This window comes from Lutjanus erythropterus, chromosome 9 (genome assembly GCF_056507025.1).
Source record: "Lutjanus erythropterus isolate fLutEry1 chromosome 9, fLutEry1.hap2, whole genome shotgun sequence".
NCBI lineage: Eukaryota > Metazoa > Chordata > Actinopteri > Lutjaniformes > Lutjanidae > Lutjanus > Lutjanus erythropterus.
The window spans coordinates 13,131,174-13,155,300 of NC_139325.1; the positions used below are offsets into that span (position 1 = coordinate 13,131,174).

General features: G+C 38.2%; 3 protein-coding genes across 3 annotated transcripts; 2 read left to right on the top strand and 1 right to left on the bottom strand.

Annotated features, from left to right (window-relative positions):
• The first annotated feature begins 2,626 nt into the window (after positions 1–2,626).
• LOC146321143 (uncharacterized) lies at positions 2,627–5,218 on the top strand. Its single transcript, XM_084725627.1, has 2 exons — positions 2,627–2,890; positions 4,660–5,218. The coding sequence occupies exons 1-2, from the start codon at positions 2,757–2,759 to the stop codon at positions 5,003–5,005; spliced, it is 480 nt and encodes a 159-aa protein (XP_084581753.1). The 5' UTR covers positions 2,627–2,756; the 3' UTR covers positions 5,006–5,218.
• A 4,808-nt stretch (positions 5,219–10,026) lies between these two features.
• Positions 10,027–13,642, bottom strand: ccdc127a (coiled-coil domain containing 127a). Its single transcript, XM_084725829.1, has 4 exons — positions 13,514–13,642; positions 12,722–12,856; positions 10,579–10,823; positions 10,027–10,479 (listed from the first exon to the last, which is right to left on the bottom strand). The coding sequence occupies exons 2-4, from the start codon at positions 12,849–12,851 to the stop codon at positions 10,027–10,029; spliced, it is 828 nt and encodes a 275-aa protein (XP_084581955.1). The 5' UTR covers positions 12,852–12,856; positions 13,514–13,642.
• A 133-nt stretch (positions 13,643–13,775) lies between these two features.
• Positions 13,776–23,071, top strand: sdha (succinate dehydrogenase complex, subunit A, flavoprotein (Fp)). The gene is made up of 15 exons (XM_084726185.1): positions 13,776–13,919; positions 14,646–14,729; positions 15,365–15,526; positions 15,749–15,892; positions 16,168–16,332; positions 16,459–16,607; positions 16,733–16,857; positions 19,188–19,356; positions 19,472–19,667; positions 19,770–19,941; positions 20,333–20,451; positions 20,718–20,829; positions 21,126–21,256; positions 21,442–21,555; positions 21,679–23,071. Exons 1-15 carry the CDS (start codon positions 13,857–13,859, stop codon positions 21,763–21,765), a joined length of 1,992 nt encoding a protein of 663 aa, XP_084582311.1. The 5' UTR covers positions 13,776–13,856; the 3' UTR covers positions 21,766–23,071.
• The last annotated feature ends 1,056 nt before the right edge of the window (positions 23,072–24,127 follow it).

Sequence of the window (24,127 nt, forward strand, 5' to 3'; positions counted from 1 at the left end):
TGAGGGACATTTCTACCAGCTGTTTACGTGCAAAACTAACTGAAACTCACCTTTTCTCCTCAGTCAAGTTTCCCCCTCTGACTGTTTTCTTTCTTTTATGTAGATTTTAGTGTTGTTGCATCTTTTTTGATCCTGTTAGTTTTTCATCTTGACATGTCTTATGTGTTGTTTTTCAATGATACATCTCTTTTGTCTGTCTTCTCACATCTTTGTGTCTTATTTTGTTTTGTTTTTATCTTCTTAAATCTTTTATTTCGTTTTCTGTCGTTTCCTTCTTTTTTGTCTTGTTACTCCTGATGCACTGATGGGATACACCAAAGAATCATCTTTATATGTGTTATTGTCCCATCCATGTACTTTAAAGTCTTGATGTTGGGATGGCAGCATTCAAGATAACAATAATTAATAATTCCACTCAAATTTATTAAAAGTAAAGTAACAAGCCAGTTTTGTGAATGAAGGGAGAACAAACTACAGATATTTGTTTTCAAATTTTGGGAGTAAAAGTAAAAAGTTGTCGGAAAAATACACACTCAAGTAAAGTACAGATACCTGAAAACTCTAATGAAGTACAATAATTAAGTATTTGTACTTAGTTAGTTCCTGTCTTCCTACCTACATTTATTCTCTCACTTTCTATCAGTCTGTCTTATTAATATTAATGATAATAGTAGTAACTCTAACAATAATACGTTTTATTTAATGACATCTTACATCAAATAAAAAAGAAAACATCATTACAGCCATGAAACATATGATCATAAAAACACAATTAACAGCAAAGTAAAAGCAGTACAATAAAAAGAACACAACAGAAAAAATAAGATGCAGTATATGGAGACAGAGTGAGTGAGCTACTTCAAACAGATGGGTTTTAAAGAGCAGTTTTAAATTCTGTGATGGTGTCCAGTACGCAAATGTGAGGGGGGAGTTCCTGAGTTTGGGTGCATCACAAGAGAAGTTCCCTGGCACCCATTGTGCTGAGGTTAATGGCTGGCAGTGCCAGTAGATCTGCTGTACTCACAGAAAGCTTAAAGGGACAGTTCACCCCAAAATCAAAAATGCACGTTTTTCTTCTGGCCTACAGTACTATTTATCCATGTAGATAGTTCTGGTGTGAGTTGCAGAGTTTGGGAGATATCAGCTGTAGAGATGTCTGACTTCTCTCTCTTCCCAAAAATCATGACCTGGCTACTCAAGATAATGAACAGACCTCACTGTGAGTAGTTTCTTGTATGAACTATTTTCTTTCTAGTAGAAAAAGTAGTTCCAGTAGATTCTACTGCAAAAAGAAAGTAGTTCCTACATAAAGCTGCTCACAACAAGGTCTGTGGGAGTAACCTGGTCATGATTTTTGGACACACTAGTTTTGAATTTTGAATTTTTTCCATTATATTGGAGAGAGAGCAGACATCTCTACTGCTAACGTCTCCAAACCTGTGCAACTCACACCAAAACTATTCAGATTGAAAAATAATGCTTAAAGCCAGGGGGGATAATATATAGCTTTGATTAGGAAGTGAACTGTCCCTTTTCTAAAATTCAGTCAGTCATAAACAATATTTTTGTGGTTTTTAAATATGATTTTGACAAAGGAGCTGAAATGATTAATGAGTTGGATTATGACTGTGAGTCAGTGATCTGACTGCCCTCAGCTGTTTCCTTCCTGAGACATGTGGTCTATGTGAGAGACATCTGAGGAGTGAGAGGATATTTTCTTTAACTTGATGGGATGAACCCTGGATTCATGTCGTTCTGACAGGTTAGTCATGTCATATTCCTGTCAGCACTTAGTATGGATGTAAACACATAAAACAGGGTTTGTACAGGTGCTGGAAATCCATGAAAACACCTGAATTTAAATGTAGTGTTTACAAGGTTTGAAAAGTGTTTGGATTTGGATAAAGTACTTGAAATTGCTTGAAATTGTGAGTATACAATTCAATCATGAATTACTGCCTGACTGAGTAGTTTGCTTTATAGATAAATAAAATAAATTGGATACTGGCTCAACAAGATTACATAGGATGCCAAGTCTACTAACAGACAGGTGACACATTTTGAAACATTAATCTTTTTTTTTTTTTCCTCACCCTTCTGTAAACTCTATTAAAACATAATTGTGGTTGTTTATGGCACAGTAACATCTGATTTAATGTGATGAAGTGAAATAATCATTTTGAGTATACATACATAAGTCTGTAATTTAGCACAACTGTAATGTGCTGGAAAATCCTGAAGATGCATCTCGAAAATTCTTAAAAAATGCTTGAATTTGACTTTGGAAAAGGGAAAAACATATACTCACATGCACATAATTAAACATAACAATGATACAAAAACTCCAAGAGTGAATAATTGAAAGATTTTAAAATCACTTCTGTTTTTATCTGCAGGTACATGATACAACACCAATAAGTTCAATAAATGAAATGAGTGGAGTTTCATCTGGGTTTCTCTGGTTGACTCGTGTCATGGAAAGAGTCAAAGCTCATTTTCAAATGAAAACCAACCTTCAGGATGCCTGAAGTGGGGACATTCACTACATTCACTACAAAGTGACACAGAGGGGTAAAAATAGAAACAAGGCTGGATATTTAAGACAGTGTCCAACACACACACACACAGACACACACACATTGATTGATCTCCTCCTTCTGAGTTTCATACAAGGCAAGTCAGACACAAGTTTAAGAGGACATTTGTCGCTGTACATGCTGCCCTTTTTACTGAAAAACTACTGACACAATCCCAGCATGCATTGTGTGAGCAGAGGGGGCTGCTACCTGGTGAACTCCTACTGTGATCTTCAGGAGGACAACCAGTGGAAGAAGGAGAGCTACCAAGCATGTTGGCTGAGCGTGGTGCTTGAAACCAGGCCACAATACAAGTAGGTTGTTCTCTCTTGAAATGTGAACTTTGTTTGTTTGTTTGTTTGTTTGTAGTGTTATATGGTGCAATGCTCAGGGTGGTGGTGTGACAAGCTGCAGGATGGAGACTGAAAGACAACAGAGCAGCCCATGGCACTTAATGACCTCATCCTGGTCAATAATGTCACTAAAGGACAACCTCTAATATCCATGTTACGTGGTCAAAAATGCCACCAGCTTTAAAGTCTGAGTCATCAGGTGTGTTTCACCCTAAAGTACAGAATATCTGAGAGGCAAGTGAGAAAGTTTTTATCCATGAAAAAGGTCGGGGAAAGAGTTGCCAGGTGATGTTTTTTTAAATTTAGAAACAAGTGAGAAAAACAGTTCTGATTTTTATTTAAAGCTATTTTTTTTCACTGGTTATGAAACAATTTCAGTGAAATCATCTATTCTTGACAACTGGAACAATAATGAAAAACTTTTGATGAATCGATACCAACACTCTAATTCAAATTTTTTTTTTTAGGTGAAAATGTATTTTTTAAGGATTTATATGCATGAAACACTCTTGTCCTAGACAAACATTCACAACATCAAACAATTTAAAAATGTGTTAACAGGCTTAAAAATCTAAAAGTAACAACACCTACTGAAAATATAGAACATGTTCTATTACAATCATCTCTGTTTTAAAATAGATTTTTTTATTCAAATGTTGGGTCTTTAAAGTTGGGTCCAGACTTCTGTCAGTTGTCAGATTTTTGCAAAAACATGATTCAATCATGCATAGACAGGCCTAATCTCCTCTGTCTCACGTCCTGGTTTAAAAAAGGCAGGAACACTGCTCAAGCACTGGTACGCTTTCTATATTTCGACAAATTCTATAAATAATATCGCTATCACTCAACTCTGTAGCCCTTCTCAATTAAAGCTACATAAAAATTTCAGTTTAAATATGTGTATTTTAATTAGCATTGAGAGAACTCTTGGCAACTTTAAAAAAAAAATGGCTTCTCACTACGACTACGCTGTGAAATGAAAAATATGACATTTTGTCAACTCTGTAAGACGTCAGCTCCATCAGGTTCTCCATCTGACATCTACTTTTAATGAAAAGTTTAATCACCATAGGGGTTTGGCCTGTTACAAAGTTAGCTACAAGTTTGTTGGGTTTTTTTATCATTTAAAACCCATTTTAAAATATATATTATATTTTATTATAATTTAATATATATTTTATATTTAAAATATTATATAAATATAAATAAAGAAAAAAGTCATGACCTGGTTACTCAAAATAATCCACAGACCTTGTTGGGAGCAGTTTCATAGAGGAACTACTTCCTTTCTGTCGTAGAATCTACCGAAACTACTGTCTGTCTGATAGAAAGAAAGTAGTTCCAACATGAACTGCTCACAAGATGTGTGGATTATCTTGAGTAACCAGATCATGATTTTTGGAAAGAGACACCGGTTTTGAATTTTCTCATGTACTTTTTAGTGCTTTGAGCAACACAGGACTTGTGCCATTTCAAGCAAATATACTGGAGAGAAATTAGACATGTCTATGGCTAATGTCTCCAAAACTCTGCAGCTCACACCAAAAAAAAGCACCACATGCCAGTGGAAAAATATGTATTTTTGATTTTGGGGTGAACAGCCCTTTAACTCTATTTATATCCGTCTGCTATTTGAAAGAATTTAAAAGAGATCACATCACCACTCTACTTGAGTGTGTAACAGAGACTGGATTAAAAATCATTTATGTGCTGTGTTTAATGTGTTGCAGGCTGACTCTGTCGGAGTCGGACACTGTTCACAGAGAGAGTTACAAACAGCAGCAGGTGGTCCACTTCATGGTCCAGAGGAGTCCCAGCCAGACACTGCAGCTGGGCAGCAGCAGCAGAGACATAACAAAACACCAGCTACCCTTCTTCAGCACCAGCAGGGACCTTCGTCGTGCTACGGCCGCCTTTGGGCGCACAGAACGACAGCCAGTCAATAATGTAGAGCATGAAGACGAAGTGACAGCAAAAACTCAGGACCTCAGCAAGCCAGTGAGAGTGAACTTCAGAGCGTCGAGTCTGATTTCCTCACCGAGGGAGATCTCTCATCGGGTGCAGAGGAGGGAGTGAAGAAAGGAGGTGGAGAGTATTTAAAATTGTAGTTCAGAAAATAAAACAAACCCATTGTTATTGTAACTTACATAATATTGTATAGTGTAAAACACTTCTATAAACTATTTAAACTGTGACTGAAAAAAATATTACCCTCTGATGATGTGTCATCAGATGATGGTGGCACCTAATTACTGTTTTAAACTAAATTATCTTTTAAAAATTAATTTAACAGTTTTTGGGGGGTTAATCTAATGATTAATATATTTATTATCAAGTGATTCTTTTTTTTAATTATTCAAATAATATAACAATTAAATTACCTAAAATGAATATCAAAAACTACTAATGAATATTTCAGTATTTTATTCAATCATAATCCTGAAAAACAGAAATATAAATCACGTTAGAAAAATTATAATAGTGGCATATTTACAGTTGCCACCCTATTTAATAGACTCAATGTTAGATGGCTGATCAGAAAAACACTGGAGAAGTTTTGGAGAAGAGTATCACATTTTGTCTGAATGTAAGCATAATGAATTATAGAGAAAGACATTTGTTAAAGTAACTACAGATCTATGTTTAAATTATTTTTTGTTATTACAACCAGATAAGCTAAAAGTTATTTGCTACTAGGTGCCTTTTATAATAATGTCCCATCTCTGTTTAAGTAACATTTGTGGTACTTAAGCCATGCCATTGTGCTCCACATCATGTGATTATGGTCTTGGGTCACATAAATAAATGAAAAAAACAATTGTTTGTAGTAGACATCAACACACTCTTGTTCCAAGAAGAACTTACATTTTTGTCAGTGATTTTCATGTTGAATAAAGGTTCATGAAATTATGTCTGGAACCTTACTTTACCTCCTGTTTTACATTAATTGTTTTTTAATGTAAATGTTAGAGTTGACTAATGGAGGTTAACCCTCTTTACTTTTTTAGCTTTTTCAAACATTTCTGTCACCTCCAACAAGGCCGTTGGAAGCCATTGTTCATCAAAGGTGCCTCTACAAAATGCACTGATGGACGTTTTCAACATTTGTTAACAGCAGATCTCTTTGAAATATTCCAGACAAGTTGTGTCCACTTGAGTCCACTTAGAAAACCTCTGGTCCTCAGTGTAGTTCATGGCCCCCTGCTCTGTGCTGCATTTCACTTCTACACACAATTTGATCAGTGCTTTGATTATTGCAGCCCTTGACATTGAATTTAATAGATGAAGAGTAAACTGATTTGATCCCACGATTTAATGCCCTGCAGTCCTGACTGGCAGGAAATACAAATCAGCTTTAACCAGTTTTGTCCCTATTATGCAGTTGCACCATTACTCTGGTGGTACTGGAGCCGCTGAAAATAAGTGTCACTGTTGGGCTCTACTGCCACTTTAAGTAATAAGTTATAAAAACACTCTTGCTCAGTTCCATGCTCTCAGGGTTTTACTGTTACAGCCTTATTTGTTCTGGCATGGATTTATCCTTTGTCCATACATCAGAAGAAGGAAGTACACAGGAGTCTAATATGTCTTTCACTGAAACTGGTTTAATAATAATTGATCAAGGAGAGTGAAGGAATAACCAGCACACAGTTGGTATTGATGTACCCTTCAGTTCAGGAGTTTCAGCCTATTGGTCTGTAAATCCAAACACAGGAATTACAGATACACAAGGTCTGAGACCACAAATCCACAACCCTGGCTCCACAGCTCAGGGTCGGTGTTCTCCAAACCAGATTACAGTTATGTCTTCTCTGTTCAGGGAGACAACGCCTCTCTGACCTTAACCACCACAGCAACACTATCAGGTTGTTCCCTTGTTTATCTGAAAAGATAAGACAGCTGTATCTACTGTCTGGAGGAGAAACAATGTCTGAATTGTGAATTTTGTCTAAATTAGCAAATGAGTTCTTGAGTTATGAGCAAAATGATATTTTATGAGGTCACACTGACCGTAGTAATCTAATCAGAGTGGCAACCCAAAGCTTTATGAAAATATCCTCTTCATCTCCAACTGTGTACAGAAATGTACACCAAAAATGGTAAAACTACTTATACATATTTTTCCTATATTACCTGTAATGCTATTTATTCATCTGGATCAGTCATTTCCAGAAACTGGGTCGTAACCCACAGGTGAGTCACAGGAGATTTTATTTGGGTCACCAGATAATTAAAAGACTATGGAAAAACCTATTCCAGTCTGCTGACTGATTCTCTGGAAATGACGAGTTGACAATTCAGTCTGATAATGGGCTAGTAAAAACAGGGTCTAGGATTAAAAATGCCCGAACTACCCTTTAAATGGAACCCTTTCATTTTAAACTCTTCAGTAGGCAAATCCAGTGGCAGCACCCCCCTTTGGTAAGACAACAGCAACATAAAGGGATCATCAGTGAGCTGATACTATACTTTGGTAAATCTCACAGTACAGAAGTACAGAATGGCCTGGAAATTGATTTCTATCACCAAAAGTTTATTAGGAGGATTTCAGAGTCAGTACATTTGAGTTTATGGCATTTATATCCAGCACTTATTCACTGAGTTATGGTTAAAACAAAAACATGACAGTGCAGAGACGAGTGATAAAATGCTACAGCTTTAGTTAAATCTTTCATTACAGGGCTGTAGTGTCAAGTAAAAGGATGCTGTTTGACTATTTTTTGTTGCAGTATTGTGGTAAGGTGTTGCAGGATTGGCTAAGCACTACTTAAATCTCTGTCCTCTGTTCCCTTTTTTAGATCCACATGCACATTTAGTGCCTCCCTGATAGTTAAAAAGCTCCAACACACCTGTATTGAAGACTGGAAAAGTAAAACCACTGATCTGGAACAGATGCACTACTCTATTGGCCACATATTGTCACATCAGAGTGGAAGGAGAGATGTCACAGATGGAGGGAAACCCCAGGTCATGGACTGAAGTGTTGGTAAACACAAATTAATTCAGATAGAATGATAAAATGATAAGTATCTACCACAGTAGTCCATCAGCATATTAATTTATGGTAACAACATATTCGACAGAAAAACTTCAGTGCGTCATCAAGTATATTTTCTTAACAATGTGTCATGATTCTTGACTTTTCTGTTCCACGCAGTTGTTTTTTAAATTGTGATTAAGATTTTTCTTTCCTGAAGATGTGTGTGTTTTATCACATCACATTACTAAATTCATAGTTGAAATGGAGAAACAAAAAATTCCAGACATACACACATAAATATGCACCTGCTTGCAGTAATTCATTCATGGCACTGGAGAATGTGTGTTAAATTGACACCAATATTCTGACAAAATTTTCCTAGGGGCTAGATGGAAAACAAAACTTGTAAAAACTGTATATCCAAAATGGATATCTGAATGATCATAGTGCATCTTGAACATTACGTGTTTCTCACAGTTAAAGCTAATAAGTCTTAACTGGGGCTTCTGAAGTTATGGTAAGATTGTGTTTCAGCATGCTCAAAACCTGACAAAGGGATCAGGGAGATTAAAACTGCAGTTGGAAAAAACTATAAAATTAACCTTTTGTCATTTTTGCTGAAATGTTCCTGATAGTCATGCAATCATAGGCATCTATAGTTTTTTTTAATAGTTTTTTTTCCTAACTTACTCCGACTACGATTTGCTGTCAGGTCAGTCTTAACAAACAGGTGAGACCTAACAAACAATGTAATGCGGCATCTATGTATATATGACTATGAGTACACCTACAACTACAGTACAATTACATGAGACCGATGATATGTGAGAGAATCTGGATACGCTGGCTCCTCCTAGTGGCATTTGCAAGAAACCACTGAGCCTGAATGAAAATTTTAAGAGTCAGCTTCCAACCCAAAACGCCACCCAAGGGATTCCCCACCCCTCTTGAAAGAAATTAACTATCTTTTTTTTTATTTACCTAATTTATGTGCACTTGTCTAATTTCAGCTCAGTGTGACAGCCTTTACTATGTTTTGCTGTTGTTTACTGTTGCATTTTCTCCTCTCCGCTCTGGGTGCTTACCCAAGCACACAAAGTGATGCAGAGGAGAGAGAGGTGACAGGGTGCACTGACCCCAGTGTATGGGTTAAGTGCTGTTCTCTCCTGCCCCCAGCGACACCCTAAACCAGGGATACTCAACTTGCTTTGCCACTTTTGGAAAATGACAGGAAGCAAGGGGCCAGTTAATAAACATGAATAATCACGTTATTTATCAGACAAAATGATGTGTAAAATTTTCTTGCAGTGCTACTGTGAGGGACCGTGGCACTAAAGCTAGCATATTTTGACTTGTGGTGGAGCCAAACAGCAATTGTCATTTGGCAAATTAAACACAGTTGTGCGGGATTGGTATGAGGTGGCAAAATACAGTAAATTCATCTGTCAAATTTTTGTTGCATTGCCTGTTTTTAACGGTGACCTTTCCATGTTTGTTGTCCTCACTCAAATCAAGTGTCACATTAGGTGGAAGTTATGGAGGATGGACCCCCTTCCTAGGGAAAAAAAACATGAATCAATTTATTTTCATAGTGAATTAGAAAATGGTTGGAGGGTCACCCAGCACCCTATCAGGGGCCAGATTTTCCACGCAAGGCCGCAAGTTGAGTATCCGTTACTTAAACCATTCAGTATTTGATGACTTGGGAATGAGATTCCACACTCACTTCAGATATATCAATCTGGGAATGAGACTCAGGTTATCAAATACAGATACTTTGGATTGGAAGCTGGTTCTGACTGGTTGTTTTCATTCAAGCATTATGGTTTCTGGCACATGACATTAGGAGCACTAGGAGGATTTTTTTGTCTCATGTTCTACTATCAAGATAAAGTGACAGCTTTAGCAAATATGACAAAAAGTTATTTATATATCATTATAAACTGCAGATTTAAGGGAAGAGCTTTTAGATGTTGAATATTATCTTGTTGAGATGACCTCTTGTATATTACCACAGCATCCCAACCCATTAAAGAGAATTACACAGAGTGACAAATACATGCATCTTCCTTTCCCGGTCCATATACTTTCAACATTCTTCAGAGTCAAATGAAAATCACCAGCTTGTGTTTGTCGACTGGATTTTCTCTCCTAATATGGCTCCTTCAGCTCTCTTGTGTTTCTCGACAGTGACCTGCAGCTGCCAGTACTTGAGGTACACCCACATGAGGCTTCCATTCTTCCTCTTGTCCATGTTTAGCAGGTCCGCACAGTGCTTATCTCTCTTGAAAATATCTTTAAGATCGGACTCCAGATCCAGTTCTCCCCCAATGGGGTTTTTGGCGACCTTAAGCAGAATGTTTTTCTCCATCTCCAGTCGCTGGTCTCGAGGTTGGATGAACGAACAGTAGGCAGTCTGGCGCTCCACAAGCTCACCCTCTAGCTCCTTCAGAGTGGCGGTGGCTCGGTGGTACCAGCTGTTCTCTCGTTCCAGGGCCTGGTGCAGTACAGCCCCTGCAGCACCGGACTTTACTAGCCTTTGCTTCTCTCCCTCCAAGGCCTCACGCTCCTTGTTAGGAAGAAGACAGTTTGAGTTATGCAGGAGAGGCTACAGGTTAGAAGGAAATATGCACAACAGCAGAAATGGATAGCCAGTCAATGATTTTACCTGCTGTAACTGTTTCCGTTCTTCCATCAGCTGCTGGCTCTGTGAGACCAGCGCCTGCCTGTAGCCTTTGACTCTTTGTCTCTCTTTCTCCAGCTCCAGCTCCAGTGTAGCTGCTGTCCTGCTCCTCTCTGTCAGTGTCTCCCGATACCGTGCCTCCATCTCGCTTTTTATTGTGGACACATCCTTGTCATACTGGGCTTTGACCTTCTGGATCTCCCTCTGAGACTCCTTGGTCCAGATCCAACCTGAAAACACAGTTGGAGAAGACAGGATAGAGAATGAGTCAAACTTAGAATATTATGCACCTGCTTGTCTTCTTGTCTTGAAAGAGTTGGAAAAGTTAACGTGAGAATGGTGAAACCTCGGAACAAAAATCATGCATTTGAAAGAGAGGCAGAAGACAATAAAGACTCTAATTAAAACTCACTCTAGTTGAGTTTAGATCTGATACAGAACTGTCTTTTATAAACTTGATGCATTTGTAATCACTCAGTTAAAACCTCTTCATACTGCATTTGATCAAGTTTTGATTGTTAAATGAATCCAGGTGAATTAATAATTAGATATTTCTGAAGAAATCTATACAAATATTGAAATATTTTATTTTTTAGCGATATCACTGCATTTTGAACAGCATTTAATCCATGGTTTGGTGTTTTTCCAGGTGCTGAGTTGGGCTGGGCAATATAACGATATTATATTGTATTGTGATATAACACTCGATATCATGATATTGTTATATTGTGATATGTCAGAAGTGTTGTCTTTTCCTGGGTTTAAAGGCTGCATTACAGTTAAGTGATGTCATTTTGAGAATTTACCAGACTGTTCCAGCTGATCTATTATTTGCTTTTACTCACTTAGGCATTATATCCACATTACTGATGATTATTTATAAAATAATCTCACATTTTGTGAAAGCACCAATAGTCTTCCCTGTAATATTGTTGCAATATAATACAGCAAACCTATTTTATCCCCTCAGCCACTTCCACCCTTTGGAGTACACAACATATCAGTCACAACTTACAACTTACATTGCCCAGGTCTAGTGCTGAGTATGGTAACAATTACATTTCTACTAGGGCTGAGCAATATGGCTTATAAATAATATCTTGATATTTTTAAGTTATCCTGAAATACTTTATATATATCTCAATATACACATTTTCTCTAAAATAGCACCCCACAAATTCTCAAATACTGCAATCAAGCTTATATGATGTACTGCTGTAGATTAACAGTAGGACTGAGAAATCCGAACAAAATAAAATATCACAATATTTTTGACATTTTGACAATACTGTAGGGAGGACTATTGGTGCCTTCACAAAATATTAACACAATGATTATTTTGATAATCATCAGTCATGTGGAGATTATGACTAAGTGGGTAAAGGGACTGTTAACACCCAGTCCTATTCATGAATCGATACTGCAACATCAATATATTGCCAGTAAGGATGTCAAAGGTATCAATACTTCAATACTTTTTCAATAGGACATTTAAAACAATATGATACTAACAGTCTGTAGCATGAAAAGCGCCAAAGATATAAGAAGAAAGTATCTTCCTCACATCAGTTCATTCTTTACTGTCCTGCCTGAAATTTGGCTTGCAGCATCCTAACAACAAATAGTGTTCAGTGACTTTTTCAGTTCTGTTACCAAGTTGTTCTGTGCAGGTTGTTTATTTAAAAAAAATATCCTATTTTGTGTGTCTATGGTTTTTTCATTTTCCTGTGGTATTGAAAGAGGTATAGAGTGTCGTTTTTTAAACTAGTATTATATTAAAGGTTAAAACTCTGGTTTCCTGATAACCCTGATTGCCAACTATCTATCAACTAACTATCAGTCTAATCTGGCATTCTTAAGAAGAAGAGACAGTCTTTTAAGCTAGTGCAGTTGTGAATGTACATTGTATGTTTATATCATGGTCTTCATTTAGGCTACTATTATGAAAATTTAATTTTACAAAATCTTAAGATGAAGAGCGAATCGGACCCAAAGTCAACTTGCTTTGCACATAAGATTTCCTGAAGTACCTATTCAATAACTCAAAGATCATGTCTAGCTATGTCTGTTACCTCATCCACAAACACAGACACGTTTTTCCACAAACACGTCTCCTTGTGTAACTTACGAAAAGCAGCCAGTCCCAGCATGGGGACCAGCAGGGCGTAGTTCCATTGGTTCCCATCACCGGCCCCCGCCCCCCTTCCTCTGGGGTCTGGTTGGATGTTCCATCTGGGGGGGTCATTCAAGTTGTTCATGGAGGCTGCTGTCACATAAAAGACACAGGGCAAACCAAAACACCAGTCATATGAGGATGAGGATATGACTTCTTGAAATGTTCAGATCGCAGCAACACAACCCGAAAGCTGCTCCTGAACTTGCAGTGTCCTTTCGTTAGCACTTGTATCACTGATACAGCAGTAACCACAGGGGGTCAGTAGCTACAGTAAATGTTAGCAGCAGCAGCAGCTTTACTTAGACATCTAGAAATGGCCGATACAAAAAAAACAAAAAACATTAACATTATTAAAAAGTCTCTTCTTTCAGTGCACAATGGAGGTCTGCGTGTCTTGATTTTGTAACCGGCTTTAACGCTGGATTCACCAATAAGCTAAAAACATAAACATGTTTTGACATAGTGTTTTAAATACGCAATCAATGTGAAATTGGCAATTAACTTGTAAGCATTTACCAAAACACTGCGACAGGCAGCAGCAGCAACATCAGTCTGACATGACTTGTCAGTTTGACAGCACAGCTAACCATAAACAAGGCTAGCTCTGAGCTAAAATGCTAGCTAACATTTTTGCTTGCTGACTCGTGCTCACTAGAGTACCTCATACAAACAAAAGTCAGGGCATAATAGCTTTGCAACTCCGACTACAAGTATGTCCATCAGAAATATGGTGCTGTGTCTCACCTTGAATGAAAAGTCTAGGTCACTTATACATTTGCTCCTGCACACACTGGTTGTACAATCTTTGTGCTTTAGCAGTCCGCCTTCCGCCCGAGGGTATACCATGGAAATTGACTCATATAAAAGATTCAAGATGTGAAAAGATGAAAGGCAGTGTGTATTTGGTTGGAACTTTTGTAGCTCTCAAATGAGTTTCTGCTGTTCAAAGCTTGTGGATAAATATTTTTACTGTATAACCATGATGTGTAATATACGTGACCCCCCATTTTTGGAAAGTGGTTTGGTCCAGTGCAACAGAATAACTGAACCTCCGCCGTCCCTCTGTATCGGTCCTTGAACTGACAACATGGCGAGTGTCCGTGCTGCGTCCCGTCTCCTCTCCAAAAGGATACTACCTAAAACAACAGCAGTGAGTAATAACAACTGGATCTTAAACTTATAACACATATATGTGCTATATGTGTGAGAGCCTGTTGTGTTTTTAATACTGTAGGAAGTAATTCTGCTCCTTTAGCTTTCGTAACCAGCAGATTCTTACTTGCGTAACCTGCGTTATGTAGCTTAGGGTGTTTCAATGTGACTCTATGAAGAAAAGCTAATTTGCGAGTCCAACAGAATGATACATCTCGCTATATCATCTCTATGTGTTTCACATTATACATAAGGACTAATGTTTTCTGTAACCAACATAATTTAGATATTCCAACTTGTTTAAAATTGTTACCTCGGTTGCCCTTGTGTCAAACAGTTGTGGCTAACCACGTTAGCCAGTGAATTGTTAATGAAAAATATCTCGAAAGTCAATTTAACGCTTAAGTAACTAATCCTATAATTGTACCATAGGTAATTCAGATGTTCATCAAATACAACGTGCGTTATGAAACTTGCACAGTGACAAGAGTATTACGTATGTTAGTGTATTATTGTGGATTGTGAAGAAATGGTTATTAGAATTATAGCTACATTTAAAGCTGTCTTCCACATGTGAGTAAACATAGCATGCCCAGGCTATATAACCAGAGCATGTTTCTCTCGGTAAGCAATCATCAGTATTATGGTGATTAATGTAAACCATTTGGGCAACGATGCTGCTTTTGTTTGATTTCTCCGCTGATATCACCTGTTTTGTTTTCAGGTCCCTGCTGCTGCAGTTCAGGGTTCCAGGAATTTTCATTTCTCCATCTATGGAAAGAAGAAAAGTGCCAAAGTATCAGATGACGTGAGTTACATTTGCTCCTTTGTGTATCAGCATTTAATAGGGTTATTAGTAATGAAGAGTAAAGATTTTTATCACACTGGTTATACAAGTACAGTTGCGTGGAAAAAAAACTTTGTCTGGAATGCTCCACTTGAAAATGCTGTACATTAGGTAATAAAATACATAAGAACAGTAATACACAGAATATTATACACAATAAAAAGAATATAATGCACAAATAGAAGAAAATGTGCATTCAAAAAGTAAAATACATAGTAACACAATATTATGTAAAAAGATATAAATGGAATAAGTTAATAAAAAAAGTAGTACAAATATTGTACAGTTCTTTAGAATATAGCACATAGGTTGTATTGCCCTGTGTGAGTGAGTTGTACATATGCTTGCATGGTAGGATACAGTACTGCACATGGATAGAAATCTGAGTCTGTACATACTCATTTTGTTCACTGCTACATTGGTTGTCAATATTGAAGTTACTACGCTTTTATTAATGTACAAACATGGCCTCCAGCTGGTCCTCAGCTATAGATACTCACCACATTCCCTGCTGATAAGTGAGAGATTCATTGTCCACTATGTACAAGCTCTTAATCGGAAATTTTACAGTAACATTTATCCATAATTGTTTTCAGATCTCTACCCAGTACCCAGTTGTTGATCACGAGTTTGATGCTGTGGTGGTAGGAGCTGGAGGAGCAGGACTAAGGGCAGCGTTTGGCTTGTCGGAGGCTGGCTTCAACACTGCCTGCATCACCAAACTCTTCCCCACCAGGTCCCACACTGTCGCTGCACAGGTATAACAACACATTTTATATGCTCATTGAGGATATACATTGTTTTTGGGGTTTTTTCCCCGCATAATTTAATTAGGCTGAAATCTTTCTGTGTTCACGAGACTGTGATTTAACTGACTCAAAATACTGATTTGTTATACAAATCCAGATCTTCATATAAATGTGGTCAACAGTAGTGCTGTCTCTTTGTGTTGAATTACTGAATATTAACCGGGTTCACAGGGTGGGATCAATGCAGCCCTGGGGAACATGGAGGAGGATGACTGGAGGTGGCACTTCTACGACACAGTGAAGGGATCTGACTGGCTGGGAGACCAGGATGCCATCCACTACATGACAGAGCAGGCTCCTGCAGCCGTAGTGGAGGTATATGGCTATGTTAGCTGACAGTTAATGGTTCTTTGGCACCAAAGGAGGAAATATAGTCGAATGTTAGCCATTGAGATACAAAATGTGACATAAAATTCAGGGGGAAAAACAGTTTATTTAATGATGATTAGGCCTCATAACTGAAAATAGATTAGAATGATTCAAATGCAGATTTTCACAAGTCACCACCAGCATGGTGTTATGTCATCATGTTATGTAATTTAACTTGATACAACAGAAAATCTCAACCTGTTGCTGTGCCTCTTCCCCAGCTGGAGAACTTTGGCATGCCCTTCAGCCGCACTGAAGATGGGAAGATCTACCAGAGGGCCTTTGGAGGTCAGAGTCTCAAGTATGGAAAAGGAGGCCAGGCTCACCGCTGCTGCTGTGTGGCAGACAGGACAGGACACTCACTGCTACACACACTCTATGGAAGGGTAAGTCCAGACACCTGTTAACCATCTTTGCTGTGACTCGGTCCACACATGAAGAAACCATTTTTTCTGTGGAGTACCATTAAATCTCATGTCATGTACCTCTCTGTCCTCCTTTCTTCTGTTCAGTCACTTCGTTATGACACCAGCTACTTTGTTGAGTACTTTGCCCTGGACCTGCTGATGGAAAATGGCGAGTGCAAAGGAGTGATTGCTTTGTGCATGGAGGACGGATCTATTCACCGGTTCAGAGCCCAGAATACTGTCATTGCTACCGGGTAGGTGACAGGCTCACTGTTTGCAAAAACAGAAAAAATAGACATTTTATCTTCCTATAGTTCAAGCTAGTTTAAAGCATGCTGTTTTATGAAAGTTGATAAATGAGTTCTATCTTTCCTTCCAGGGGTTATGGAAGAGCCTATTTCAGCTGCACATCTGCCCACACTAGTACTGGAGATGGAAATGCAATGGTGACCAGAGCGGGCCTGCCATGCCAGGATTTGGAGTTTGTGCAGTTCCATCCCACCGGTGAGGGAAAAAAGCACCATATTAACTTATTAAATGCAAGTCATGAAATAGTTTTGAAGTCTAAGAGTAGCATTTTGAGAGACACTCTTGAAAGCTCCAGAGCAACTACACTCTAAATAGACAGTAAAAAAGGTATCCTATCAATGACAGTTCAAAGTCCATTATTTTATTGTCCACCATTAAAGGCGTGATAAGATACTGTATAAATAATGTAGACAGCTTTTCATTCTCATTCTGTTTCTCCTTATGTCTAGTGGTTAATGCCATCCTTGAATTCACCGTTTGTCCTGACACTCAAATTCATACATCTGCAGTCCCCATTTTTTTTTTTTTTTTTTTTAAGTCTGAACTGGTTCATAAGTTGGCTCAGGCTTGGTTGTTTACATTGACCTCCAGTAATAGACCTCACTTACATAAAGACCAGTAGTCATCTTTATTTTTGTTCCTGTTGGACATTCGACACCAGACTCTTCAGTTATGTATGAAGTAGCCCGGTGATGTGACCTGCTGGGGGCGTTGCACCAAAGGCTGAGCCAAAGTTCAGTTAGAGTCAGAGAGCTCGCCCCTTTATATGTGATATATCAACCTTACAAGTTGTGTACAGGGTTCACACAGGTGTTGGAAATCCTTGAAAACACTTGAATTTTAATGTGGTGTCTTCAAGGTTTCTAAAGTGCTTGGATTTTGGATAAGGTGCATGAAACTATCATTGCATTACTTTAACAATTTGCAATCTGCCTGAATAGTTTGCTGGTAAGTTAAAGAAATAAGCCAGAGAGTGTGACACATTTTGAAACATTTTTTCATTTTAAAGGGACATTTCATCACAAAATCAAAAAGGCATATTTCCAGATTGTTTTTATTTGATATTGTGAGTATCGGCTACAGAGGTGTCTGCGCTCTCTCCAGTATAATGGAACTAAATGGCATTTGGCTTGTGACCCTGTATCTTAAGATAATAAACAGACCTTGTTGTGAGCAGTTTCATGTAGGGATTATTTTCTTCCTGTAGCACAGTCTACCAGAATTATGTTCTTTCTACTGGAAAGAAAGTAGTTCCTACACAAAACTGCTTACAACAAGGTCTGTGGATTATTTTGAGTCAGTTTGTCTGGGAAGAGACATCACTGTTGAATGTCAAAAATATTGTTGTGGTGCTTCGAATACCACGAGCCAAGTGTCATTTAGTTCCATTATATGTGAGAGAAGATAGACATTTCTATCTCCAAAATGCTGCAACTCAAATCAAAATTATAAAGATGGATAAATAGCATAACAGGTATGTGTTTTGTTTTGGGAGTAAACTGTCCAGTTAGTTTGTCGTCCTTATGTAGGATGCAGTCATGAAACATAATTTGTTGTTACAGCACAAATACATGATTTAATGTGATTAAGAAGTGAAATAGTAATTTATACACACAGTATGTATATAACATGCTATTTACTACAACCTGTAAGGTGCTGGAAAAGCTTGAAAATGCAGAACTTGTACAGACTGTCTCATTAGCTAATAATCATATTTTGTGTTAGTTCAGGACACTGCCTGAAGGCCAATGAAAGACCAAAACCATAATATGAAAATGTTTTTTTATTGTAGACTGATAGCGCAATAAAATCAGTAGCTTGAAAAGGTGATGGAATTGTGCAGAAAAATGCTCTCATCGGCTCAGTTTTATATTAGAAGGAACTTGATTACTAATGTTTGTGTTCCTTTTTGTATTTCTTTGTCATACATTGCATGAATATGAGAACTAAAAACAAATTTGATGTTAAAAAGTAAGACTGGTGCTTGAGAGGAGTTCAGTAGTAAAATTACAGTGTAAGTGCCACAGTAAACATACTTATCACTGTTGAGTCAATAAAGTGCTATTATAGTTTTTATTGGGGCAGTATTGTGTCATAACCATAAAGCTTTGATGCTTTTATGTTCAGAATGTTTCCTTATGCTTCATTGATGGAAATGTAGTTTAGAGTAATTAAGTATTATACATTATTCATTGAGTATTAAGTATTTTCCTTGCAAAAATAAATGCTACTACTGGGTTTACTACAGTATGTAAGATTCTTATACTTGTCTTATTTATTCATGAGCCTTTTGATCAAATAGATTAAACAAAATAATAGATTCTAGTATGAGTTGACCATGGTAACTCAGAGGAATAATGTACCCCACAAATGGGGGTACATTGATGATTGTGCACAAAGTTAGCTTACTATTATATATTTGGCTTAAGTGTTTTACATGTTTGTTTTCATAAATAATAACTGAACTGTATCTCTTATACTCATGTCTGAAATGCGAGTCCCTTTTAACGTGTGAATCTTCGCAGGAATCTACGGAGCTGGTTGTCTGATCACAGAGGGTTGCCGTGGTGAGGGAGGAATCCTGATCAACAGCGAGGGAGAGCGCTTCATGGAGCGCTACGCACCCAACGCCAAAGACCTGGCCTCCAGAGACGTGGTGTCCCGCTCCATGACCATAGAGATCAGAGAGGGCAGGTATGAACAAAATATGTGAAAAAATATCCAGTTCTTTAATTATTATTTTACGTTTAGGTTTTTGATCTTGAAGCAACTGGGTGAGCGGCTGCTGTTACTTACTTTTTTCCTTCAGGGGTGTCGGTCCAGAGAAAGATCACGTGTACCTGCAGCTGCACCACCTGCCTCCACAGCAGCTGGCCACAAGGCTGCCTGGTATCTCAGAGACGGCCATGATCTTTGCCGGAGTCGACGTCACTAAAGAGCCCATCCCTGTCCTGCCCACCGTTCACTACAACATGGGTGGAATTCCCACAAACTACAAGGGACAGGTGGGTAATGTGCACACAGCTGTCTGCATCCACACACTCCTTCCTTATTGTCTTATAAGTGTTTCACTGTGAACATCCATTTTTTTTATATTTTCCTATCAGGTGATCACTCACACTGATGGAGCCGACAAGGTGGTTCGTGGACTGTATGCCTGTGGTGAGGCGGCATGTGCCAGTGTTCACGGCGCTAACCGGCTGGGCGCTAACTCTCTGCTCGACCTGGTGGTATTCGGCAGAGCCTGCGCCCTCACCATCGCTGAGGAGCACAAACCTGGTGAGCACTTCTGTTCAGTTCTATGGTGGTAAATAAATGTTGATGGGAGCATTATCTAGTGTGGAGTCTGTTTTTTCTTTTGTCCAGCACCTAGTGTGTCTAACATTTGGATGTGCATCCTTTTGTAATCTGTTTATTTCAATTTTTATTAGTATGCAGAGTTCTGTTTTGTTTGTTTCATACCTGACATTATGATGCAAAAATGTCTGTATCACAGAAAAAAAATCAGGTGGCATCTTTGGGAAACATGAATTCTCCTTCTGTTTTGATATAAAACAACAGCACTACATTGTCAACATTATTATATTCAACAGACAGGATAATATTGTTGTTCTAGTACATATTGGCTGCTTGCTTCATTGCTGACTCTTGTGTTTTGTTTTCCCTTCAGGAGAGAAACTGTCGCCTCTGCAGGCCAGTGCAGGAGAGGAGTCTGTGGCCAACCTGGACAAGCTGAGGTTCGCCAACGGAAACCTGAGAACCTCTGAGATCAGGCTCAACATGCAGAAGGTACACACACAAGCACTTGATTAATCTTGTATTATTGTATATTAGAAAAGATATTTGTAAATGTGTTTGGTACAAGTAATCAAACATCACAAAAGCAAGTATTAAGTCACCGTATGTCATGCTATGCAGTAGTAATTTGTACACTACTGCTATTTGAAGTGTTTTTGAGGTTCCTCATGTTATTACCTGGCCTGCAGTGATTTGTGCTACCTTCACTGAGGTCCACAGACAATAAATCACCTGTCACTTCCTGCCTTTTATTACAGACCATGCAGGCCCATGCTGCTGTGTTCCGTACTGGCTCTGTTCTGAAGGAGGGATGTGACAAGATGGACGCCATTTACCAGACCCTGGATGACCTGAAGACCTTTGACAGAGGTGCCGTGACACTCACTGTAACACTGTTACTGTCTGTTTACAGTGGGGGTTGATCAAGATACTTTTGTTTTATTTCGGCGCTGATATAGTTACTATTATTAGTCATCATGGAAACTGACAATCAATATTTGGAACAAATATACATTTATACAGTCATTAAAAACACTGAACATTGGACTCGATAATGAGCAAGGCTGATAATTGGTTATAACAACTAGACAGTTCCTTCCTCCTCTTACATTAGAACATTAGACATTATAACACAAGTAGCACAGTAAGTTTCCTCTCCTCCACAGGCATTGTGTGGAACACAGACCTGGTTGAAACGTTGGAGCTGCAGAATCTGATGCTGAATGCCGTCCAGACCATCCACTCTGCCGAGCAGAGGAAGGAGAGCAGGGGAGCCCACGCCAGAGAGGACTTCAAGGTCAGTTTAAAGAAACTTCATCTGTGTACATGTTTGTGTACATGTGTTTTTTCCTCAGCTTCTCCTTTCTGTCAATACCACTTATCTTCTTTTCTTTTATTTGTTGGGTCCCTTTCTTGATTTGTTTTCCCCTGTTTTGATTTTTTTTTGTCTCTGACCTTGTTTTTCTTGACTTTCTTCTTTAGGACCGTGTGGATGAGTATGATTATTCAAAACCCCTGCAGGGTCAGGAGAAGAAACCCTATGACCAGCACTGGAGGAAACACACGCTGTCCTACGTCGACCCCAAGACTGGAAAGGTACAGCGCCTTTTTATTGTTTTTTGTTTTGTTTTGTTTTTTTCATTAGGGAACCATTATTAACTCCAAAGGCTTGTATAGACTGTAATATATGATTTATCCTTTGTTTTTGTCTAATCACAGGTGACCCTGGAGTACCGCCCCGTTATCGATCACTCTCTGGATGAGCAGGACTGCGCCCATGTTCCTCCTGCCATCCGCTCCTACTAAGAAAATCTCCTCTCCTTTCTTTCCTCACCTTACCCTCTCCATCCCTCCCCTCCCCTCCCCTCTCACATCCTGTTCATTTATTTACTATTTATGGATAAACCTTTCCAGTAAAGATGACATTTTGGGACAAAATTGCTTATGGTTGCACATTGTGTCCATTTAGAGTAGATAAATACAAAACTGTATTGTCTTGAAACTTCACTACCTTCCTGCGCCTCTCCTTCATGTCTGTTTTGCCTTCATTTAATGTTTCCAACTAATTGATTTTGGTTCATCTGACCTCTCACTCTGTGTGAGCTGGTCTTGTATATATCATAAGGCATTCAAGACAAGTGGGAATTTTCAGCTTCCAGATTGAGAGCAGTTAACATGTGTTGCACCACATAAGCTCGGCCTTCTGTGACGACACCATACTCTCATTTCCCTGTCTTGCATTGAATTAAATGCTTCTTAAATTATAACTTCTCTCCTTTGGCTTTTTGAAGTGAAGGGATTGTGGGAATGATTGTAAAACTGAGACGCACATGTTGCTGTAAAGCCACAGAGGGAAGTTTTAAGTATGTAAATATTTGCATAAGTGTACAATAAACATGGCGAGTTATACTGTATGTATTTGCTGAAACTCACTCACTTTGGCCTTCAGTCTCATAGTATATACCTCCTGTGATAACTTTGTGTGTGATAAATTATGAAGTGCATCATCAGTACATAATCAGCTAATAGATGTATTTGCGCTTAATCTATCTATAGCAATCTAATGAAACAACTTGATGCATGTTTCTGTTAAGATGCTTTATGGTGTGTCATCTGTTGGGACTGTTGCTTCAACACTTTGGTGTTGCTGTTGCTTTCTGTAAACTCTGAGGATAAATTCCGTCAAGGGTCAGTGAAATAGACAGAGCTGTTTGAGTTATTGGGCTGATTAATGTTCTTTCAGACGCTATGAAATATTCAGATCCCCAACATCTCTGCAGCTCGAAGTGCTTCTGGAGCAGCTGTGATAAGAGTTGTTTCCATTATTAAAAGAAAGCAGTTAATGTGTGATGGTGAATCGAGGGGAAATCCTCACATAGTGGAACTTTACATGTTTTCTGTCACTACACAGATGACTCTGACAGATGTACTCCGTGTTGTCACTTGAAGTATCAAACAAATTCACATGCCATGTGTCTTGTACTGAATGATTGAAAGGGTGATTTAATTTATTTGCCTGTTAAAGAAAGTTTGAGTTAATTTTCTTCTGGTTTTGCCATTTGTACTTATTTTCATATGTTTAATAAAGTGTAGACTATGCATAGAAACAAAAGCTGCTCTTGATTTGTCTTCATCTAATGGGCAGGGGTTGGATACCTGCATATTTTAAAGGGACAGTTTGCCCCCAAATCAAAAATACATACTCTTCCACTGACCTGTAGTGTTATTTATCTATCAAGATTGCTTTGGAGATATTGGCTGTTGAGGTGTTTGCTTTCTCTCCTATATAATGGGACACTCACCTTGTGGCACTCAAAGTGGCAAAAAATATGCATGAGAAGAATTCACCACCAGCGTCTCTTTCCTGAAATCATGACACGCTCACTTATAGACAAATATTCATTTTGATGAATAATGTACCCCTCAAAAAACTGAACCTGGAAAATCTTGGGTTGTCGGGGGAAATTATTTAAAAGTTATCATATTTCCTGTAGCTAAGAATGAGGGGCTAAGGTACTGTGTGGTAGATTGATGAGTTAGTTGAACTTAATAATCCAAACTGACTTGACTCGATGACTTGTTCATGTATGTAAGGTTCAGTCTAGGTTTGTCTGCAGGCAAAATTTTAGGCTACTATTTGTGTTTTAGATGTTCAGGCAACAATAGTTAATATAATTCCTAAGAAAAAAGTATTTCAGGTTACAAATGAATGATAATGATACATTTAATTTACATTGCATGTGCCATGTGTAGAGCACATGGCTTTCCAAAAGTAAAATACAATCATGGAATATTAAAAAAAATGGATAACAATATTAATACAGAGCTTTAAAATAAACAAGATATGAATGAAAAATACAACAGTAAGAGGAGATTGTAGTACTATTTTTGTTTGTATTATTTTATTATTCATTTGGCATTATTTTAGCATGTAAGAGATGATTTCATAGATAAAGTACTCATAGACTACATGTCTGTCCAGTGTGTTTTTTTTTCTTGGTGACATGTACTTCCATTATTGTTGAGGGAAGGCAGATGCTGATGATTTGGGGGGGGGGGGGGGGGGGCTGTCCCTTGAATTTGTCACCCTTATGTAGAATGTTACCATGAAACATAGTTCACTGTTAGAAATAAGTAGTTTTGATTTTGGGGTGAACTGTCCCTTTAT